At 43.1% G+C, this 21,980-nt stretch overlaps 1 protein-coding gene across 1 annotated transcript in view; it reads right to left on the bottom strand.

The window, feature by feature from the left end:
- Nucleotides 1-4,675: 4,675 nt before the first annotated feature.
- LOC138969461 (kinase D-interacting substrate of 220 kDa B-like) overlaps nt 4,676-21,980 on the bottom strand; it is a 51,112-nt gene continuing 33,807 nt past the window's right edge. The window contains exons 18-25 of the mRNA XM_070342249.1: nt 21,377-21,639; nt 20,830-20,982; nt 19,682-19,948; nt 19,172-19,376; nt 16,280-16,442; nt 13,284-13,471; nt 12,520-12,896; nt 4,676-12,038 (exon numbers count right to left, since the gene is read on the bottom strand). Of these exons, the coding sequence (XP_070198350.1) occupies nt 10,617-12,038; nt 12,520-12,896; nt 13,284-13,471; nt 16,280-16,442; nt 19,172-19,376; nt 19,682-19,948; nt 20,830-20,982; nt 21,377-21,639 (3,038 nt within the window). The 3' untranslated portion in view covers nt 4,676-10,616. The remainder of the gene's footprint in view (nt 12,039-12,519; nt 12,897-13,283; nt 13,472-16,279; nt 16,443-19,171; nt 19,377-19,681; nt 19,949-20,829; nt 20,983-21,376; nt 21,640-21,980) is intronic.

Genomic DNA, 21,980 nt, shown 5'->3' with positions numbered 1-21,980 from the left:
TTTGCTATCAGGAGAGGCCCCAAAATGGCCTTTATAATTCTAACATTAATTTTCCGTCCGGGAGGCTTTGCCCCCCTGAACCCCCTACCGGGACCCCGGCTTACTTTCCTACTTTTGGAACATTTGCTGGTCTCATGTCTGATATATATGTATATATATTATATAAATGACACATTTGGATTTTTTTTTGAATGTGACTTTTGTATCCACACACACACACACACACACACTCTCTCTCTCTCTCTCTCTCACATACACACATGCATACACACATGCATGCACAAACATACAAATATTTGTACACATTTATACACAGGTATGTACGCATACTTTACTTTATTTTCTTTACAAATACACAAATGTGATTTTATTTGCACAATTCTCGTGCCATCAGTACTTTTGAAGGTGTCCATAAAATCCTTTTTATATTTTGCAATTCGTGTACGTTTACATGTTTGAGAATAAACATGTAGTTTATATTTATTAATTTTCCCTGTTTGTCAACAACCCATATGTTCAAGCACAGTGGTCCCTGTGTTGATGTTACGCCCTTGGGACCCATCAAAACTGTCAAACTCTTTTTTGCAAGGAAACAGCAATTAGGTCGATTAGAAAAAGGGACAACAGAAAGTGTGTTCTTTACTCACAGGCATCCTTTATCCTTGGGTCCCTACATTACAGGTACCACTGTGATACCCCCTGCGGATTAGGGGGAGTCCCATATTGGTTGGGACGAGAAAGAATTTACCCGATGCTACCCAGCATGTCGTAAGAGGCGACTAACGGATTCTGTTTCTCCTTTTACCCTTGTTAAGTGTTTCTTGTATAGAATATAGTCAATGTTTGTAAAGATTTTAGTCAAGCAGTATGTAAGAAATGTTAAGTCCTTTGTACTGGAAACTTGCATTCTCCCAGTAAGGTCATATATTGTACTATGTTGCAAGCCCCTGGAGTAATTTTTTGATTAGTGCTTTTGTGAACAAAAAAACAATTAACAAGTGGCTCTATCCCATCTCCCCCCCTTTCCCCGTCGCGATATAACCTTGAATAGTTGAAAACGACGTTAAACACTAAATAAAGAAAGAAAGAACCACTGTGATGGAGGTCCTTATGTTGTGACATTTTTGTTTACTGTTGCTTGCATTTTCTTAAATACATTTTCTTTCCTTAGTAACTCTTTGTACCCCAGCTATGTAGACCAAGTTTGTTTTAGCCGAGACCAGCTGTGCTGCAGCAGGTCTCTCACAATTGTAGTAACTGTGTATCAACACGCTGGAATGCAGGCGTTAAATTGACGTTACAGGAAGTGACTGAAGCTAACAGTCTGAGCGGATATATCCATACCTGGTCAGAGAGAGCTCAGAGTATCTGACCAGGTGCAGATATAATCCGCTCAGACTGAGCCATATGAGTGGGTACGGATATATCCGTACCTGGGAGACAATGAGTTAATAAACCATCTTGTAAATCATGCTGATCTGTTCAGGCTTTTAATTAGGTTAGATAAGAGTATCTTCACTTGGGCACATACCAAAACTCTAACAGCTTGGCTGTTCTGTGTAGAGTGGGAATTTTTTGTTGAATTAATTTTGCAGATTGACATTGGTGCGAGTTTTATTAATTCAAGAACAATATCTGACTGTGCATGAGAAAGGCTGCGTGCACAAGGTTTGTAGGTTTGTAGCATATGTGTCCAAGGTGAAGGTTGTTCTTATTGCGTGTAAAAGCTCCAGGCAGATCTATCGCGTTTTACAAGACGGTTTACATGTGAAGAAAGATGTATTTCAAGTTCTGTGCAAGTTTTCAGCAGTTTTGCATGTTATTGATTTGCTTGCTGTGATGTTATTTTCTCGTGGATTTTTCTTTTTATATTTAGTCAAGTTTTGACTAAATATTTTAACATCGAGGGGGAATCGAAACGAGGGTATGGTGTATGTGTGTCTGTCTGTCTGTCTGTCTGTGCGTGTGTGTGTGTGTGTGTGTAGAGCGATTCAGACTAAACTACTGGACCGATCTTTATGAAATTTGACATGAGAGTTCCTGGGTATGAAATCCCCGAACGTTTTTTTCATTTTTTTGATAAATGTCTTTGATGACGTCATATCCGGCTTTTCGTGAAAGTTGAGGCGGCACTGTCACGCCCTCATTTTTCAACCAAATTGGTTCAAATTTTGGTCAAGTATTCTTCGACGAAGCCCGGGGTTTGGTATTGCATTTCAGCTTGGTGGCTTAAAAATTAATTAATGACTTTGGTCATTAAAAATCGGAAAATTGTAAAAAAAAATAAAAATTTATAAAACGATCCAAATTTACGTTTATCTTATTCTCCATCATTTGCTGATTCCAAAAACATATAAATATGTTATATTCGGATTAAAAACAAGCTCTGAAAATTAAATATATAAAAAGTATTATCAAAATTAAATTGTCGAAATCAATTTAAAAACACTTTCATCTTATTCCTTGTCGGTTCCTGATTCCAAAAACATATAGATATGATATGTTTGGATTAAAAACACGCTCAGAAAGTTAAAACAAAGAGAGGTACAGAAAAGCGTGCTATCCTTCTTAGCGCAACTACTACCCCGCTCTTCTTGTCAATTTCACCGCCTTTGCCATGAGCGGTGGACTGACGATGCTACGAGTATACGGTCTTGCTGAAAAATGGCAGCTACTTGACTAAATATTGTATTTTCGCCTTACGCGACTTGTTTTTTCTTCTCTTTTTTGTCCACCTTGACAGGTCACACCGGCTCTTTTTCTTTTTCTTCAGTTTATAGATTTTTTTGGTTTCTTTATTTTCTTGTGGGATTATGCAATGCTTGCCCTTGTGTACAATTTACTACTGTGCAAATGAAATATTTTGTGTACAGTAAATTTGAAGAACTCATAATGTGCTTGTATTTATGTTTGCATGAATAACTGCAGTTCATACTCTGTTCATAACGACGTTAACACCAAATAAAGAAAGGAATACTCTGTTCATTAGGCATAAATTAAGTTAAATGCATCTCAAACAATAAATAGCTGCACTGGATATCAAGATCGTTGTTCTGAAAAACTAAATTTGTACACTTGTTACCCTTTTGAAATCAGTGAGCACAGCGACTGATTTTGGGAAGGTATCTTCCTTCTTGTCATAACCATATGCCAAAGCGTAGATCTTTCAAGCCTTTACGTGTAATAAGAGCACATTCCCACTTCTCATTACTTTATTGTCCCATCGCTGGGAAATTCGGGTCGCTTCCTCCCAGTGGAAAGCTAGCAGCAACGGAGTCGCGCTACCCAGGTGTCTGCGTGTTTAGGTGTATTCAGCCACCTGCACTTATGGCAGAATGACCAAGGTCTTTTACGTGCCATTGTGATGACACGGGGGTGGGACATGGCTTCCGTCTCTGGGTCTGCACATAAAGTTGACCCGTGTCCGTCCCGGCCCGAATTCGAACCTGCGACCTTTCGATCACAAGTCCAGTGCTCTACCAACTGAGCTACCGGGCCCCCACTTGGACACATACCAACAATCAGCCCGGCTGCTTTCTGTGCAAAGTGGTTTTTGGCTCACGTAAGTGTAGCCTATGCGATCGTAACTTTGTCTGTGCGTGCGTGCGTGCGTGTGTATGTCTGTGGTTGAAACTCTAACATTTGAAGACGTCACATTACATTGACGTCACATTATGACGTAAGAGGGTTAGACGTCACGCGAAGGAAGTACTGAAAGTCTCGGTCATTATTATTTTGAGCGGTCCGAGACTAGTTGGCAGTCGTGTCCCTGTAAGTAGGCTACATGCAGACAGACAGATCTAGATCTAGTGTCTCGCTTTCTTGCACAGTTTCACCTATGCTCTTTCTGTGTGTGTGTGTGTGTGTTACTGTTTGTCGATTTCTTACGTGAGCCTTGATGGCTTCGCCTCTTTTTTTCCCAGAATTTATTTCATAACTGACACGATTCAATCTGTGGACATTAAATTCAGCAAAATAATATTGTTAGTCTGCGCAGGACTTAGCAGGCACTAGGCTGTGTCAGTGTGTGTCTAAGCGGAAAAATGTGGAAGACTTTTCCTATGTATATACAGGCCGTGACAGAATTGCTGTAGGCTACGTGATTTTTTTGCATGGGATTCAAGAATATATCTTTACACCTTCACCGTACTTCGTGGGTCGTGGATGACCCAGAGCCTTACAAAATCGACTTTATCTCTGAAACTTTTTGGAGTTTACCATTAGACCTTTCCATCGCCCATTTTTTAAAAGATTATCTTTGTAAACAAATAAACGATGACGTAATTTGAACTACACAGTCCGGATGACGTGGGTCGTGGACGACCCCATATGGAATTACGTAAGGAATGTTACATTGTTTATCCTTATTCGGATGACGTGGGTCGTGTACGACCCATACTCTGCAAAGAGGCAGCAAAATGTTTATCCCTATTCGGATGGAGTGGGTCGTGTACGACCCATACTTTTTACGTTGAATCCTTCTTTGGAAAGTGTGGGTCCTATACGACCCACATCATCCGGACCGTGTGATCCGGTGAAGGTTAAAGTGTCAGATGCATTGTGATTGATAGGCGTTAACTTTATACAGTTAATTACCACAGCTTACAAAAAACACATTTTCATCATTTTGTAGTAAGTGTACACACACACACACACACACACACACAGGCCCACGAGTGTTTTCAACAGTTTTAATATACACTGTACCTCAAGTACAAACAACTTCATGCTTTAGGCAACCTACACACACCTATTAATTAATGTTCAACATGACCTTCAGGTCAACTGATTCAGTTGAAACCAATGGCCTGTCCTTTCCAACATAAGTGAGGAGAATGCCCATCGGCTATCAAGATATGTGCTTTTTTTTTAACCCATTTAAAAGCTGCACACTGTTGTGGTGCATGTGTAGATACATGCATATGTGTTTATGTACGTGTGTGTGCGTGGTTGTGTGATAGTGCGTACATATGTGTGCCACAGTGTTCGCTTTCACCTACATAAATACAGCCACATCATACTTAACTCCTCCTGATTACATTCAAACACAAAGACACCCAAATAAACTGAATAGAAAGCATGGAAAATGTTAACCTTAAATGTTACATCTCGGATGAGTAAATAAATTCTTTAATAACATGAATATAAATCTTTAAAGAAATCCTGATTATAAGCTGACACACAAAGTTTGGGTACACCAAATGGATATTTTGCTCCGTTTTCTTTTTCAAACAGAAAAGAACAACAGTTTACTGGTGTGTATATCAAGTTACAGGGATTGCATTATGCAGGCTGGAACAAGAATACAAAAAAAGCAGAAAGCTGCCACCAGTTTGGAACACAGAGGTATTGTGCATTATACACACACATACTGCAGCCATCCCAGCTTTCTGTCTCGTCATGAGGGAACAAGAGAGATAGACATACTGCAGCCATCCCAGCTTTCTGTCTCGTCATGAGGGAACAAGAGAGATAGACATACTGCAGCCATCCCAGCTTTCTGTCTCGTCATGAGGGAACAAGAGAGATAGACATACTGCAGCCATCCCAGCTTTCTGTCTCGTCATGGGGGAACAAGAGAGATAGACATACTGCAGCCATCCCAGCTTTCTGTCTCGTCATGGGGGAACAAGAGAGATAGACATACTGCAGCCATTCCAGCTTTCTGTCTCGTCATGAGGGAACAAGAGAGATCGACAGAGAAACACAGCGACAGACAGTTCAGTTGCACTCTTGGCAGAATCATTCTGGTCAATATCAGTGTGCCTGCACATACATACTGCACTGCAGTCACAATAAATACAAAATAGCTCTCAAAACAAAGTGAGAGAAACTAGTTTGTAGAAAAACAGTAAATGCGTATCAATGCCATGACATGATCATAAAACAAAACACACATGTCATCTACTTCGGCAAACTTAACATCACTAATCAATGTTAAGTAAAATCAATAAATGGTCATATACAATGTTTGTAAACTAACCTAATGCAAAACATCACCATAATCTCTCACAGTACTCTATGACAATAGACTAACCTAAAACAACCCAACAGTCCAAGCAAGAGCTTTAACTGTTCATGCAATCACACAAACACACACAAAACAAAAACAATGCCACTGCGTATAAAAGGTGTTATTCACTCTTTTCAAAACAAAAACCACCTTTTTCTTTATCTGAAAACAAAAGCAACCACAATCAATGAAACACCAAGCAAAATCTGACTTCTGTTGCTCTGAAAAATGACTAGCATTTTTGACTTAATTCACTTTAGGTGTGAAATGGAGAAGAAGATTCACCACATACAGATGTTTGTCAAAATCAGGCAACCTCAACAAGAACGATGAGGCTTTCAAAAATCTAAGAAATTCTTTGAAATGGAGAATGGGGGCCCTGCATGTAGCTCAGTGGGTAGAGCACTGGAGTTGTGATCTGAAGAGTTATCCATGTCCAAACCCTGTGTCAGCACTTGAGTGTCAGGTGGTTGATTACACCCAAACTGACATGCACACACCTCTGTAGCGCAACTCTTGTTGCTGCTAGCTTTTTTTCACTGGGAGGAAGCAACCCCAATTTCTCACTGATGGGACTTTTCAAGTAATGGAGAAAAAAAAAAAAAAAAAAAAAGTATTTCGATGAAGCTGCCAAAATAATGGCACTCAGATATGCAGAGATTGCAAAACGAAACAAAAATCAAAGCCTTGCGATGCATCAAGTAATGACTAACATAGAAAAATCAAGAAATCAACAAATACATGAAAATGGATGACTAATCTAAAAGGAGCTTTACAAGTTTTCTCCCTGATCATTACGTGTATAAGGGAATGTCAAAAGTAAGGCATCTAAAATAATTCTTCTCCAAGCAAGACAATTTCCGGAAATAACTTTTTGTTACGATGTGTTAAAGAGTTGTCCTCTTTGAGGATGAGACAAGCAAAAGAGCTCCACAGTGATCACTGTTGCCTCAGCTTCAAGGGACACAACTCTTCTACAGCCAAGACCGTGCAACAGAGTTACTTTCAAACATTATTTTGGTCTATTCTATAGTTGTAAACAGCATTCAAACACTAGAAAGAATGTCATATTATTTGCAAACACTACACTCTCTCACACTGGACAAGAAAAGAATGAAGAAAACCGGAAAAGCAATATAGACTTTGCGGCATCAGAGTTCAAAGTAAACGCACACACTGAGAAATGAAAACAAGGAAAGGCAACTCACTTAAAAATCAAACAGCAGAGGGCCATGAGTTCGCTTTATACAATATAAAACTCTGTCAAAAGGTATATCCTTTTTCTTGATCACAGCTTCAACATTACAAAATCAAACTGGTCTGACATATCAAAAGGACAATAAGAAAGAAAGAAAGATGATGATTTCTTAATACAAAGAAATGTCAAGGAAAATTATCTCTGAGAGAGACTCTAAAAACAAATGACATGCAAACTTGGTACTGCACATGTAATATCTACATAAATGAGAGGCACAGGATTTGCAGCCAGGCAATACAACAAATCCTATGAGGTCAAAAGACCAAATTATACACAATTTCAGTCAGGCACAATTATGCTCACTTTCAAAAAAACAATCTTGGGACTTCCTTTTGTTCAGTGTGAAGATACACCTATGTACTGACTTTGTTCACTTTCATAACAATTAAACCCACCTGGGGACTCCCTTTTGTGTGTTAATACACCTATGTATTGACCTTGTTTAATTTCAAAACAAACCCACCAGGGGACTACCTTTTGTTCAGTGTGATGATACACCTTTGTATTGACTTCATTCACTTTAAAAACAAACCCACCTGGGGACTACCTTTTGTGTGTTAATACACCTATGTATTGACTTTGTTCACTTTCAAAACAAACCCACCTGCATGGGGATTACTGTACATTTTGCTCAGTGTAAAGATCAACCTACGTAATGACTTTGTTCACTTTCAAATCAAACCTACCTGGGGACTTCTCTCTTGTTACATGTGTGACGAAACTTATTTTTCCAATGTGAGAATAAACATTACGTACTTTGTTCAATTTCATGGAGAAATGAACACATCTAACAGAAAATCCTTGCTTCAGGAGTAAAAATTAATTGAGGAAGAAAAACTTTTGACCGAGATTGGCTTTCTATGTAGCTTTGTCTCTGATATTAGGTATGCTAAAAGGGCCCTAAACTAAGAACATGTAAATTGAAACTGAAAAACAGCACATTTAACTTTCTATACACTTTTGAATTATTAGTTTAGGCAGAATTATTTTTGATCAGGAACGGAAGCTCATTGTTGATGAGGTTTGACGGACCAAGATGATTGTTTCTGTGGTATCCTGCTCTGTACAGTGGTACCTGCCATGTGTGGCCCCTCTGATGAGAGGACACCTCCCTTAAAAGGACACATTCTGGGGTCCCTTTGTCTATGATCTCTACCAAAGTATACCTGTCATGACAGGCCACCTGCAATGTAGGGACACGTTCAGCTGGTCCCAAGGGTGTCCTTTCATCACAGGTACCACTGTACTAATATGTATGCAGGTACAAGTTTACATGAGACTTTTCTCAAATCATTTTTCAGTTATCGATTAACATGAACAGTTAAAATTACTGTTCATAGGGCTCAATTTCTTTTGAAGGACTTGGTTGTTCTCAGAGCTGAGATTTATACTGACTTGATGCACCATGTATCACAGGCTACTGCATACTATTTACATAAATACATATTCATTAGAAGAGTTCAACACTTCAACAGTCTAAAGATTTAAATACAGTTCAACCTGTGTATAACGACCATCAAAGGGAATAACCAAACGTGCATGGAGCATCACTACTATGGACAGTTGCATATCTATATAAAAATCATAAATAAAAACTCCCGAGGGATCTTTTGGGGTGGGTAAATGACCACTATGTAGAGGTGGTCTCTATATCAAGTTCGACTGTACCCTTAAAAATCATGCACAAAACATGTTTAAACATAAGTAATTAGCCCTAATAACACACTCAAAGAGACATGTATTCATGAAAAGAATTCAACTCTTTAAAGGTTTTCAAAAGAAGAAACAAACGATTCAAATACCCTTCAAAATCATGCACAAAACAACCCAATTGTAGACAGAAAGCACAATGAATATTTGCAGGGTTGATCTTTACTCTTCACGATGAGACTTGTTAACCTCAGTGGAAGCAGCCCTCAGAGTTATTCCATTCCTCACAAAATGTGCACACACATTCAGTTGGAAAAAAACCATTGCCATCACTTTACGTTTGGGATCCATCCTCCTGAAGTTTATGATAATGCTGGCTTTCACAGTCACACTGACTCTCAAAGGTTGGGAGGAGGGAAGGGGGGGTGGGGGAGATAGGTGAGACTTGGGCTCTTGTGATGTTCTGTGCACCGATATGCAACATTGTAAAGCTGGCCTATGTGAAGTGATTGCACATTCAACATGAACTGTGTTCAGTACAACAGTCTCACTATCTAAACATATCTTTCTTCTCGATCACGTCAATCATCACAGATCTGTGCAGGTTTTTACTTAGTACAAGGAGATCCAGTCACCAGGACACAGACATATTAACTCATTGTCTCCCAGGTACGGATATATCCGTTCCCACTCATATGGTTCTATCTGACTTAGTACGGATATATCCGTACACACAGTCACTTCAGTCGCTTCCTGTTACGTCGATATAACGCCTGCATTCCAGGGTGTTGCTACACAGTTTCTACAATTCTGAGTGACCTGCTGCAGCACAGCTGGTCTCGGCTAAAAAAAACTTGGTCAACATAGGTGGGGTAGAAAGTGTTAAACATCAACAACCGGCTCTTACCGTCTCAGCATGAGTAGCGAGTTTTTGCTGAATTAATTTTACAGTGTAAAACAGCTGTCAGTCAAGTTAAGAAATTAATTCAGCAAAAAGACGGGCCCGTTGGACTAGTGGATAAAACACTGGCCTTCTGTGTGCAAGGTTCAGGGTTCGAATCCCAACCACGCTTGTAAGGTTAAGGGTGGAGATTTTGTTCTGATCTCTCAGGTCAACTTATGAGCAGACCTGCTCAATGTTCCACTCCGCGCAGAAATGAGCCAGGCTGTTGATATTGGGTCAGTGTGCACGTGGAAGGGTGGAAGGCTGCCCTTGGCACATGTAACAGCCACGACTGATATGATGGCTTGCACACTGGACTACACAGGGAGGAGGGTCTCTTTCAGTATAACAGTCCCGAGCTATTTCAAAGCGATTGTGACTGACAAGAACTGACTATAGTTTTACCACCAGCTGTTTCAAATTCAGTTGGAAATTGTAATCAAGCCGTCATGGACTATATAAAAATGAAATTATAGTCATGGCATGGCCACAAAACAAAACAAAACAATAACATTCTGAATATAATACCTGAAGCACAAAACATTCCTGGTCAATAAAAACCAAAAAAAGAAGAAGATAAACCAAGTAAGGAAGAAGATAAACCAAGTAAAGAAGAAGATAAACCAAGGAAGAAGATAAACCAAGTAAGGAAGAAGATAAACCAAGTAAGGAAGCAGTTACGGTACTCTCAACAATGCAAGAAGAAAACAACGAAATCAGCAATTACAAATATACATTTTTCTGCAGATGACTCAGACAAAAGATTCCTTGTCTTTATCTGGCTTGACACCACCCCCTTCATAACGGATTTCGGAACCAGACCTAGAGCGCGAGGGCCCGGCGGTCTGAGCATGTGCCTGCCACAACTCTTGGTCCCCCACACTCCCCACCGAGTGGCGCGGGGTTCCAATCCCTGAGCTCTCGGCCCCTGCACAGTCCAAGGTCTCACTCTCCATGGTGATGGTGGTCTGAGCCAGCGAGCTCTCATCGTCGCTCCCCACAGAGAACACTGGGCGGGGGGTGGGCGGGACTTCCACCGTCACTTGTGTTTGATGGACCGGAGAGTGTGAATGCTGGGAAGGAGCGAAGATGGGTCGGTCCCAGGGAGACACTGACTCCGCATCCTGCGGGTTTTCTGCAGGCAGCACGGAGGAGGCTTCCGAGTGCATGGGCATCAGCGCGATCCTGTCAGCGTTGTGTTCGCCCCCTTCCTCGTCAAAGTGGTGGTGCTGGTTGTCGGGGTGGCGATGGTGGTCAAAGACACTGATGATGGGCCGGGTGATCTTGCCCAGCCCCGTCGACAGCTGCTTGAAGAGGTGTCGGTGTCTGTGGGGGTCGGGTTCACCTTCGCTCAGGTCTTCCACCGTCTCACCTACCGCGGCGGTGGGCAGCTGCATGTCAGAGGGGAAGGAGGACTGCAGGAGGAAGGGGGACGAAGGATCAGCAGCTTCAGCACCTTCAACGTCGCTACTCCGCGGAGCGTCCAGGACCGTGATCAGGCTGCTCAGGTTGGTGTGCTCATTAATGATGGTGGGTGGATGGTCTGATGACGGCACTGATGATTGATTGGACGCTGTGGTCGGTCGGGAGGCCTCGGCGGTGCTCAGGCTGGCCGGGAGGGTCATGTCCTCGAGACTCAGGTCGTCCAACACCGCTTCATCGCCGTCAGAGTCCTCCGAAAACTCCTCCAGCGCTTCGTGGAGAATGGCCGCCTCATAGCTCAGTTGCTTGATGATGCTGTCGTTCCGACGCATCTTCCGTCCTCTGCTCCCCAGCATGACACGTTCCTGCTGATACTTGTTGCCCGGCCTCTCCCTGCTGCTGGCATTGCTTTCTTTCCCCGACACGGCTGGCGTAGAAGTGGTGGTTCGGACAGAGGCCGAGTTGTTGTTGGGACCGTCCGCCGGAGATTCCGCGTTGAGGAGACATCCATCCCACTCCCGCAGGGATAGTATGGCCGCCTTGAAAAGCTGCCAGTCTCCGAAGCGCATCTGCAGAACGGTGCGCAGTTCGTCTAGGTCGCAGTTCTGAAGGACAAGGCCTCTGATGTTGTTTTCACGCACGCGCTGGGTGTAGGAGCCCATAACGTCAGGGGTAACCCCCTTGAGCAAGGCGATGAGCGAACACACACCCTCCACGTCCCGCTCACTCCAGTGGGCTAGCTGGCTGGCATCCTGAAACACCACACAACACCTTTTAGTTGGGATGATTCCAATCTTACCAGATCATCGTTAAGTCCGCTGGAACACCCCTTTTAAAACCTAAAAATCTGAGAAAATCAGGTCTGAAAAATGATGATGTTGTAAAATGGAGGTTAATTTACAGGGGTTCTCAACATAAAATGTGAACAAACAAGGTCTTGAAAGGTAGGAAATCTTATATTGGGGGGGGGGGGGGGGTCTTAAAAGGGGCATTCCACTGTAAGCCTTCAGCCTTCAACACAAGACGTTTCTGCAACAACTGCTATCTCTCTGTCTGTGTCCAAACTTTCCCGCAGCATGAGGCGTCTGATAAACATTGTGTCTGTAACAGGTGTGTGTGTGTGTGTGTGTGTGTGTGTGTGTGTGTGTGTGTGTGTGTGTGTGTGTTTGTGTGTGTGTGTGTGTCTGTGCGTGTGTGCATGCGTGCGTGTGTGTGTGTACAGCCAATACTCACAGAGAAGAAGACGGAGGGGTGTGGTCTGGAGGGAGACGTATAGGAAGACAGAGACATGCCGGACGGCGCCATATTGGGACCCACACTGTGCTGCATCTGGCCAAAGCCTCCCATCGTGCTTCCTCCCATCATATTGGCTCCCATCATGTTGGATCCCATCATGCCCGGTATATAACCGCCGCTGGGCAGGCGAGAACCCACCAGACGACTAGGGGAGGACCCTTGCGGGGCGGGACGGATTCCGGACAGTGTGGAGAGGGTGTCAGCTGTGCCGATGGAAGATGATGGTGGTGGTGGGGGGAAGGGCGGAGCAAAAGGGTACATCCCCCCCATCGTGTTTATCTCTTGGCGCATGATTTCGTTCTGGTGTTCCGTCTCTGGAAGAGACAAGGATGGTTACAATTTACATGAAACAAAAATGGAATTCAACGCCTACACAGGCAAGTTCCTGTTTTTGTCTTCTTATTATTCGTTAGTCCATCCACAAGGTCATGTAAGTATTTCATTACATTTACTAAACGTTCCATAAACTTTTTCCTTTTAAACTTCCATAAAATAAAAAATAAATTAAAAAAACACAGTGGGATGAGCTTAAAGAACAACCAAGTATCTAGTCAGGCACCAAAGGACAAAGTCCTAATTGGAATACATGTATTAGAAAGTCTAGAACAGCCACCTATAGATAACTGCCAACATTCAAACAAAACACCTTGCCCATATCATTTATTCAAGGTGATACAAAAATTGCACTGTTTGTTGCTGACCTCTGATGAGTTTTCGCAGGTAAGGGTCAAGGTTGATGGTGCAAGGTAAGAACTTGCGAAGGTCGCCAACATTCAGACGCGGCAGGCTGGCTGACTGGCTGGACAGGAAGGCTTCAAGCTTGCGAGCGTTGCGGTCAATTTCAAGCAACGGCTCGGACTCCTTGGTCATAGGAATACGTGGTAATACCCTGTGGGCACAAAATAACAGACTGATCAACACTTTCAACAGTATCAGTATTTTATAATATAACAACAAACACACCGAAAAAGGGAGATACGGGCCTGCATCCCCTACCCCTCCTACATACACATGGGCACGCTAAACACACAGACCAACAGACCCACACACACACACACACATACCCACACCAAAAAACACACATACAAGTGTTTGGAAACACGTGTATCAGCACAAACCATTTAACCCTGCATGACAAGCATGACAAATACTAAAACAAGAATGGTTATTTTATGGAATGTTTTAATAATTGGCACAACAATACAAAACAAAATGACGAGAATTTCAAGACCTGACTCATGTAAATTTACAGAGGTCAACAAAAGAATATGACCATAATGTTTTTGTGAAAGGCTCAGAAAACTTCCAAAAGTTAGCATCACACGAACATTACCGCTCCAGGGATCATGTATTGGTGAGATAAGAGCCTTCTGAAAGCAAGAATTTAAATCTCCTCATCTTCAGACCCTCTACTGAGAGGTCCAAGAACCCTCAAACGATTAATCCATTTGCTGCCTGTAGAACGCCAGCTGACGTCCTGGGTAATTTGCCTTAACGGGCAACAAACCGTTCAATAAACAACAGAAGAAGAAGAAGAAAGACAAAACAAAAACAATGTGTGTGTGTGTGGTGTATTAATTTATATATCAAGGGCACACTGTAAGTTGAAGAAGAAGACGGGCGCAGCGGCGTGGTGGTAAAACGTCGGCCTCCTAATCGGGAGGTCGTGAGTTCGAATCCCGGTCGCTGTCGCCTGGTGGGTTAAGAGTGGAGATTTTTCCGATCTCCCAGGTCAACTTGTGTGCAGACCTGCTAGTGACTTAACCCCCTTCGTGTGTACACGCAAGCACAAGACCAAGTGCGCACCGAAAAGATCCTGTAATCCATGTCGGAGTTCGGTGGGTTATGGAAACACGAAAATACCCAGCATGCCTACTCAACAAAAGCGGAGTGAAGCTGACTATGCTCTCAGAGTATAGTTTGGGGAACCCAAATGGGCAAACGAGCTCACACGTAACCAGAAAATTTTGAAACGCTGAAGAAGAAGAAGAAGAACAAGAAGGGCAAAGCCCATACGACTCACATGCTTTACACATTTTTCCTACCAAAATACATGTGACCTTGACCCAAGGTCAAGGTCATCCAAGGTCATGCAACACAAAGCTGTTAATTCAAGACATAGGAAGTACAATGGTGCTTATTGGCTCTTTCTACCATGAGATATGGTCACTTTTAGTGGTTCACTACCTTATTTTGGTCACATTTCATAAGGGTCAAAGTGACCTTGACCTTGATCATATGTGACCAAATGTGTCTCATGATGAAAGCATAACATGTGCCCCACATAATTTTTAAGTTTGAAACAGTTATCTTCCATAGTTCAGGGTCAAGGTCACTTCAAAATATGTATACAATCCAACTTTGAAGAGCTCCTGTGACCTTGACCTTGAAGCAAGGTAAACCAAACTGGTATCAAAAGATGGGGCTTACTTTGCCCTATATATCATATATAGGTGAGGTATTCAATCTCAAAAACTTCAGAGAAAATGGGAAAAATGTGAAAAATAGCTGTTTTTTAGGCAACATTTATGGCCCCTGCGACCTTGACCTTGAAGCAAGGTCAAGATGCTATGTATGTTTTTTGGGGCCTTGTCATCATACACCATCTTGCCAAATTTGGTACTGATAGACTGAATAGTGTCCAAGAAATATCCAACGTTAAAGTTTTCCGGACGGACGGACGACTCAGGTGAGTACATAGACTCACTTTTGCTTCGCATGTGAGTCAAAAACAACCAGCAAACAATGTGTGTGTGTGTGTGGTGTATTCACTTTTACATCAAGGGCACCCTGTAAGTTGTCAAAATAAATAAAACTAATGCTTTTCTGCAAATATGTCCTGGCAGTGAACAGGTTAAAAGCTGGGGGTTCCGAGACCCGCTAGGTGGAGCGTGAGTGGGGAGCGTCAGTGTGGAGCGTGAGTGGGGAGCGTCAGTGTGGAGCGTGAGTGGGGAGCCCTGCAGTGTGTGACGGGCACAGTGGATAAGACGTTGGCCTCCTAATTGGAAAGTCGTGAGTTCAAATCTCGGCCGCGGCCGCCTGGTAGGTTAAGGGTGGAGATTTTTCTTTCTTTCTTTATTTGGTGTTTAACGTCGTTTTCAACCACAAAGGTTATATCGCGACGGGGAAAGGGGGGGAGATGGGATAGAGCCACTTGTTAATTGTTTCTTGTTCACAAAAGCACTAATCAAAAAATTGCTCCAGGGGCTTGCAACGTAGTACAATATATTACCTTACTGGGAGAATGCAAGTTTCCAGTACAAAGGACTTAACATTTCTTATATACTGCTTGACTAAAATCTTTACAAACATTGACTATATTCTATACAAGAAACACTTAAAAGGAGAAACAGAATCCGTTAGTCGCCTCTTATGACATGCTGGGGAGCATCGGGTAAATTCTTCCCCCTAACCCGCGGGGGGGTGGAGATTTTTCTGATCTACCAGGTCAACTTATGTGCAGACCTGCTAATGCCTTATCCCCCTTCGTGTGTACACACAAGCACAAGACCAAGTGCGCACGGAAAAGATCCTGTAATCCATGTCAGAGTACGGTGGGTTATAGAAACACAAAACTACTCAGCATGCCTACTTAATAGTCAGAATGTTGACCCTGGGCGTCTAATGGAAGAAGAAGAAGAAGAAGAAGATGGAGCGTCAGTGGGGAGCCCTGCAGTGAGTGACAAAAGCAGCTCACCTCTGATACAGAGTGCAGAGAGAGGTGCTGTTGTCCAGCACCTCCGCCTCCTCAAAGAAATAGATGATCCAGGACACGCGGTAAGGCCACTGCTCTATAATGTTGATCCACGCCGCCAGGCGATGCCACTTGAAATCTATGTTGTATGCTCGTAGCAAGCGAGCTGAAATCAAACAGGGGAGCATGACATTAGGAAGCAAATCTGAAGAGCAGAAAAACAACAAGTCGCGTAAGGCGAAAATACAACATTTAGTCAAGTAGCTGTCAAACTCACAGAATGAAACTGAATGCAATGCAACGCAGCAATACTCGTAGCATCGTCAGTCCACCGCTCATGGCAAAGGCAGTGAAATTGACAAGAAGAGCGGGGTAGTAGTTGCGCTGAGAAGGATAGCACGCTTTTCTGTACCTCTCTTCGTTTTAACTTTCTGAGCGTGTTTTTAATCCAAACATATCATATCTACAGTAAAACCTGAGTCTAGCGAACCCTTGTTGTAACGGCCACCTGCTACATACGGACAGTTTATCATGGCACGAACACGATTTCAACAATAACTAACCTTTAACGGGCGGACACCTGCCACTTACGGACGCGGACACGATTTTTCGGACCGTAGGAAGTGTAAACACTGTCACAAACGGACACAACGTACATAAAAACGCAACTTCGAAAACTCGACTGTTATGCAGTCAGTGCTCGGCAGCCGTAGCCGTAGCACAAATGGTTGTTGATTGGTTGTCCTGTCCCTTTTCTGACCAATCAGTGGCTTGTTTAGATGGAGACCCACTTTCGCTCACTCACTTTCGCTTCGCTCACTTTCGCTTTTCCGCATTGTGGATACAGTCACAACCAAAAGCAACAGTAGACTACTGTGTTTGAAAATGGAATCTCCAGCAGGAAAAAGAAAAGCGTTGACTTTAGAGCAGCGTGTCGCTGCCTTGAAAAAAACTAGATAGCGGCCAATCATGCCGAGATGTGGCGAAGGAGATGGGATGTGGTAAAACAGATCGCGAGGATCAAATCGGAAAAAGAAGACGTGATGATCTCTCTATCTTTGTAAGCTATCGTTCGAAGGAAACAATAGTTAACACAGCTAAATTTTTGGTCCATGCATTTATGCTGAGACTAGAAAAACTGAATGAAACAAGAGCTGACCCAATTTGGTCGAGACACACTGCGGAATTTCCCATTGAATGACTGATGAAGAGTCAGCTATTTTTAGCTTTGTGACGTCCGACTTGCGTAAGTTTGAATGCACAGTGTGTGTAGGGAACGGGGTAGGTTGGGGGGGGGGGGGGGGGGGGGGGGATGTTGTTGTTGTTGTTGTTTGCTACATGTATCATTTGTTTACTCACATTTTCAGTGAGTCTCATGTTCAATCCAATAAATACATACTACAGGACTGACAAAAAGTGTCTTGTTCATTTTACGTGCTCTTTGTAAAATATTGCCCATGGCCCCTCCACCTGTGAAGAAGGGACACCTGTCTAATAGGGACACTATTACCATTCCCCAAGGGTGTCCGTTAAAGACAGGTTTTACTGTATATGTTTTTGGAATCAGGAACCGACAAGGAATAAGATGAAAGTGTTTTTAAAATGATTTCGAAAATTTAATTTTGATCATAATTTTTATATTTTTAAGTTTCAGAGCTTGTTTTTAATCCAAATCTAACATATTTATATGTTTTTGGAATCAGAAAATGATGGAGAATAAGAGGAATGTAAATTTGGATCGTTTTATAAATTTTTTTTTTTTTACAATTTTCAGATTTTTAATGACCAAAGTCATTAATTAATTTTTAAGCCACCAAGCTGAAATGCAATACCGAAGTCCACGCTTCGTCGGAGATTACTTGACCAAAATTTCAACCTATTTGGTTGAAAAATGAGAGCGTGACAGTGCCGCCTCAACTTTCACGAAAAGCCGGATATGACGTTATCAAAGACATTTATCAAAAAAATGAAAAAAACCTCTGAGGATATCATACCCAGGAACTCTCATGTCAAATTTCATAAAGATCGGTCCAGTAGTTTAGTCTGAATCGCTCTACACACAACACACACATACACCACGACCCTCGTCTCGATTCCCCCCTCTACGTTAAAACATTTAGTCAAAACTTGACTAAATGTAAAAACATAAGCACACAGGAAATAATGAAATAGCCCCCCTTTCAAGTCCCCTGGTTTAAGACCACAATTTCTCACATTTTCTGTTTATAACCTCTGTAAATTTACCCCCATTGTGAGACTCCCTCCTTTTTAAGACCTAATTTTCTGACATTTTGTAGAGGTCTTAATAGGGGTCTTTACATTTTTGTAAAGCACACACACACATACATACATACATACATCTCACTTGTGTCTCAGGCCATGGCCTGCCCCCCTCTCTACATGTGCAACACACACACACACACAGGACTGGGTGGCCGAGTGGTAACGCACTTGCGCTCGGAAGCGAGAGGTTGGGAGTTCGACCCTGGGTCAGGGCGTTAGCAATTTTCTCCCCCCTTTCCTAACCTAGGTGGTGGGTTCAAGTGCTAGTCTTTCGGATGAGACGAAAAACCGAGGTCCCTTCGTGTACACTACATTGGGGTGTGCACGTTAAAGATCCCACGATTGACAAAAGGGTCTTTCCTGGCAAAATTGTATAGGCATAGATAAAAAATGTCCACCAAAATACCCGTGTGACTTGGAATAATAGGCCGTGAAAAGTAGGATATGCGCCGAAATGGCTGCGATCTGCTGGTCGATGTGAATGCGTGATGTATTGTGTAAAACATTCCATCTCACACGGCATAAATAGATCCCTGCGCCTTGAGTCCGAGTCTGGAGATACGCGCGCGATATAAGACTTCATATAACATCATATAACACACACACACACACCTGTGACAGACACAATGTTCATCAGACGCCTCATGCTGCGGGGGTTGATGTCGCTGAAGTAGTCGTTGCGAGCGAAGGTGTTGGATAGGTCATAGGACGAGGTGTAGATCTGTGGCTGTGACCCCGACAGAGTGTCGGAGCGACCTTTTCTCCGTGCTCCCGACTTGTTCCCCTCCAGGCTTGAGGTAGAGATCACAGACTCTTGCTGTTCATGAGACAGCCACAAGATGATAGCATACTATATATACAGTCTATATAGATGAAGGCTCGAGATAAAGAGACCACTGACTCATGCTGTTTGTGAAACAGAACACACAAAACTTCATAAAGGTACACCCACAGACAGGCATACACACTCAAAATGCAACATTAAAACGTTGAGGTCCAATGATAACCCCACCTAAATGAACCTGTCAACACCCAACTTCTCTCAATCCCCCTGTCTGAGAAGTATCTTTTCCGCTACGCTTGAAAATCCTGACAAGTGATTTGGGGAAAACTTCTACTCACAGGCCCCAGCTTGGCCACGGTTCTGTCGCGGTCCTCGTGGACGCTGTCGTGATGCTGCATGCGCAGGCCCTGCGTCTGCAGGTAGAAGGGCAGGTGCACCACGTTGCGCAGGTAGTCAAAGCCGTTGACGTTGGAGTCCTGGTAGTTGGACTTGAGGTTGTGCTCGATGCCCTTGATGATGATGTGGGGGTCCACCGCCAGGATGGTGATGTACGGAGCGTTTTCGTCGCAGAACAGCGACTTGACCGTGTCCAGAACTTGTAGCACCTGGGGACAAAACCCCACAGGAAGCTGTATGTAAGTTTCTGCTCTAATCTTCAAACATGTATATTGTAAAAATAGTGATTTGACTGTGTCCAGAACCAGTAGCACCTGGGAAAAAAAGGCGAAATTCCTGCCTTGATGAAACATTTGGTAATTTTCCCTCTTCAAACATTACAGTGAAACCATCCCTTTACTACCTCCAAAAATCTGAGAAAATCAGATCTTGAAAAGGAGGGAGTCTTAAAATAGAGGTAAATTTTCAGAGATTATGAACAGCACAAAAAAACACCTGAAAAAGCATGTTTTTTAAAAGAAAGAAATCTTAGGATAGAGGTACATTTATTATTATTATTTATTTATTAGTGAGTATTTCTATGCACACACCCTCCCAGAGGGGAGGCTCATGGCGTTTACAATATGCCGTGTGAGATGGAATTTTTTACACAATATATCACGCATTCACATCGGCCAGTAAATCTCAAGCGTGTTAGGCGAGTAAATACTTTTCACGGCCTATTATTCCAAGTCACACGGGTATTTGGTGGACATTTTTATATATGTCTATACAATTTTGCCAGGAAAGACCCTTTTGTCAATCGTGGGATCTTTAACGTGCACACCCCAATGTAGTGTACACGGGACCTCGGTTTTTCGTCTCATCCGAAAGACTAGCACTTGAACCCACCACCTAGGTTAGGAATGGGGGGAGAAAATAGCGGCCCGACCCAGGGTCGAACACGCAACCTCTCGATTCCGAGCGCAAGTGCGTTACCACTCGGCCACCCAGACCACGACCATTTACAGAGGTTATGAACAAAAAATCAGAAAAATCAAGGTCTTACAAAGGACAAAGGGGGAAGTCTAACAATGGGGTTCCATTGTACCTTGCTTTGTTCGCAGCTGTCCAGGCCGTCGACAATGACCACGAGGCGTGTCTGGTCGGCGGTGAAGGCGTCCATGCACAGGATCATGCGACTCATCAGCTCCACCTCGTGCTTGAGGCGCTGCAGGAAGCCGTCCATCTTCAGCGTGTCCACCTGCAACAACAAGCATTTTGTATACGTTTGAGGGGGGGCTTACATGTAGGGTTGTAAAGGCACACAATAGTGGAGAATGGTGGTGAAAGCGAGATCATCAGCCTAGCTTCAACACAAGCCATTTCTGCAACAACTGCTATCTCTCTTGTCTCCAAACTCACCTGCTTAGCAGCTTTCAATACAGGACATTTCTGCAACAACTGCCATCACTCAGTCTTAAAATCTCTAAGAAAGACATATGCACTTCATGTATTTGTATGGATGTGTGTTTGTCAAACTCTCAGTCTTTCTGTTCCACCATAAACCCTTCCACCCCTCCCAACCCATACCCACTCCCTCACCCTCCCTCACCCTCCCAACCCCTCACCCTCCCAACCCCTCCCAAACTACCCACCTGATCAGCAGCCTTCATCACACGCCGTTTCTGGGAGGACACGAGGGCCATCAGCGTCTGGGCCCAGGTGTAGATGTTGCCCACTAAGGTCAAGGTCAAGACGCAGGCGATGGCGATGAGGATGCCGTCCACGGCGATATACTCTTTGATGCGGAACTGCACCAACAGCGCGACGCCGGCAGCGATACAGCACAGCACCAACAGGACCAGCACAAAGTAGGGAATGCAGCACATCGACTTGAAGCGTCCCTTCTTGTGCACATCTGGAGGTGGTAAAAAAATGATGGTATTGCATGGTTATGGTATTGCATGGTTATGGTATTGCATGGTTATGGTATTGCATGGTTATGGTATTGCATGGTTATGGTATTGCATGGTTATGGTATTGCATGGTTATGGTATTGCATGGTTATGGTATTACATGGTTATGGTATTGGATGGTTATGGTATTGCATGGTTATGGTATTGCATGGTTATGGTATTGCATGGTTATGGTATTACATGGTTATGGGAAGAGTTACAATGGAGCGAGGAACTTTTAAAGGATACTCTTAGTAAACAATCAAAAAAAAGTTCACATAGGAAAACGCGAAAAGAATGTTTT

This window comes from Littorina saxatilis, linkage group LG6 (genome assembly GCF_037325665.1).
Source record: "Littorina saxatilis isolate snail1 linkage group LG6, US_GU_Lsax_2.0, whole genome shotgun sequence".
Lineage (NCBI taxonomy): Eukaryota > Metazoa > Mollusca > Gastropoda > Littorinimorpha > Littorinidae > Littorina > Littorina saxatilis.
Note: the sequence above shows the minus strand (reverse complement) of the source record. Positions and strands in the feature narration are given on the sequence as shown.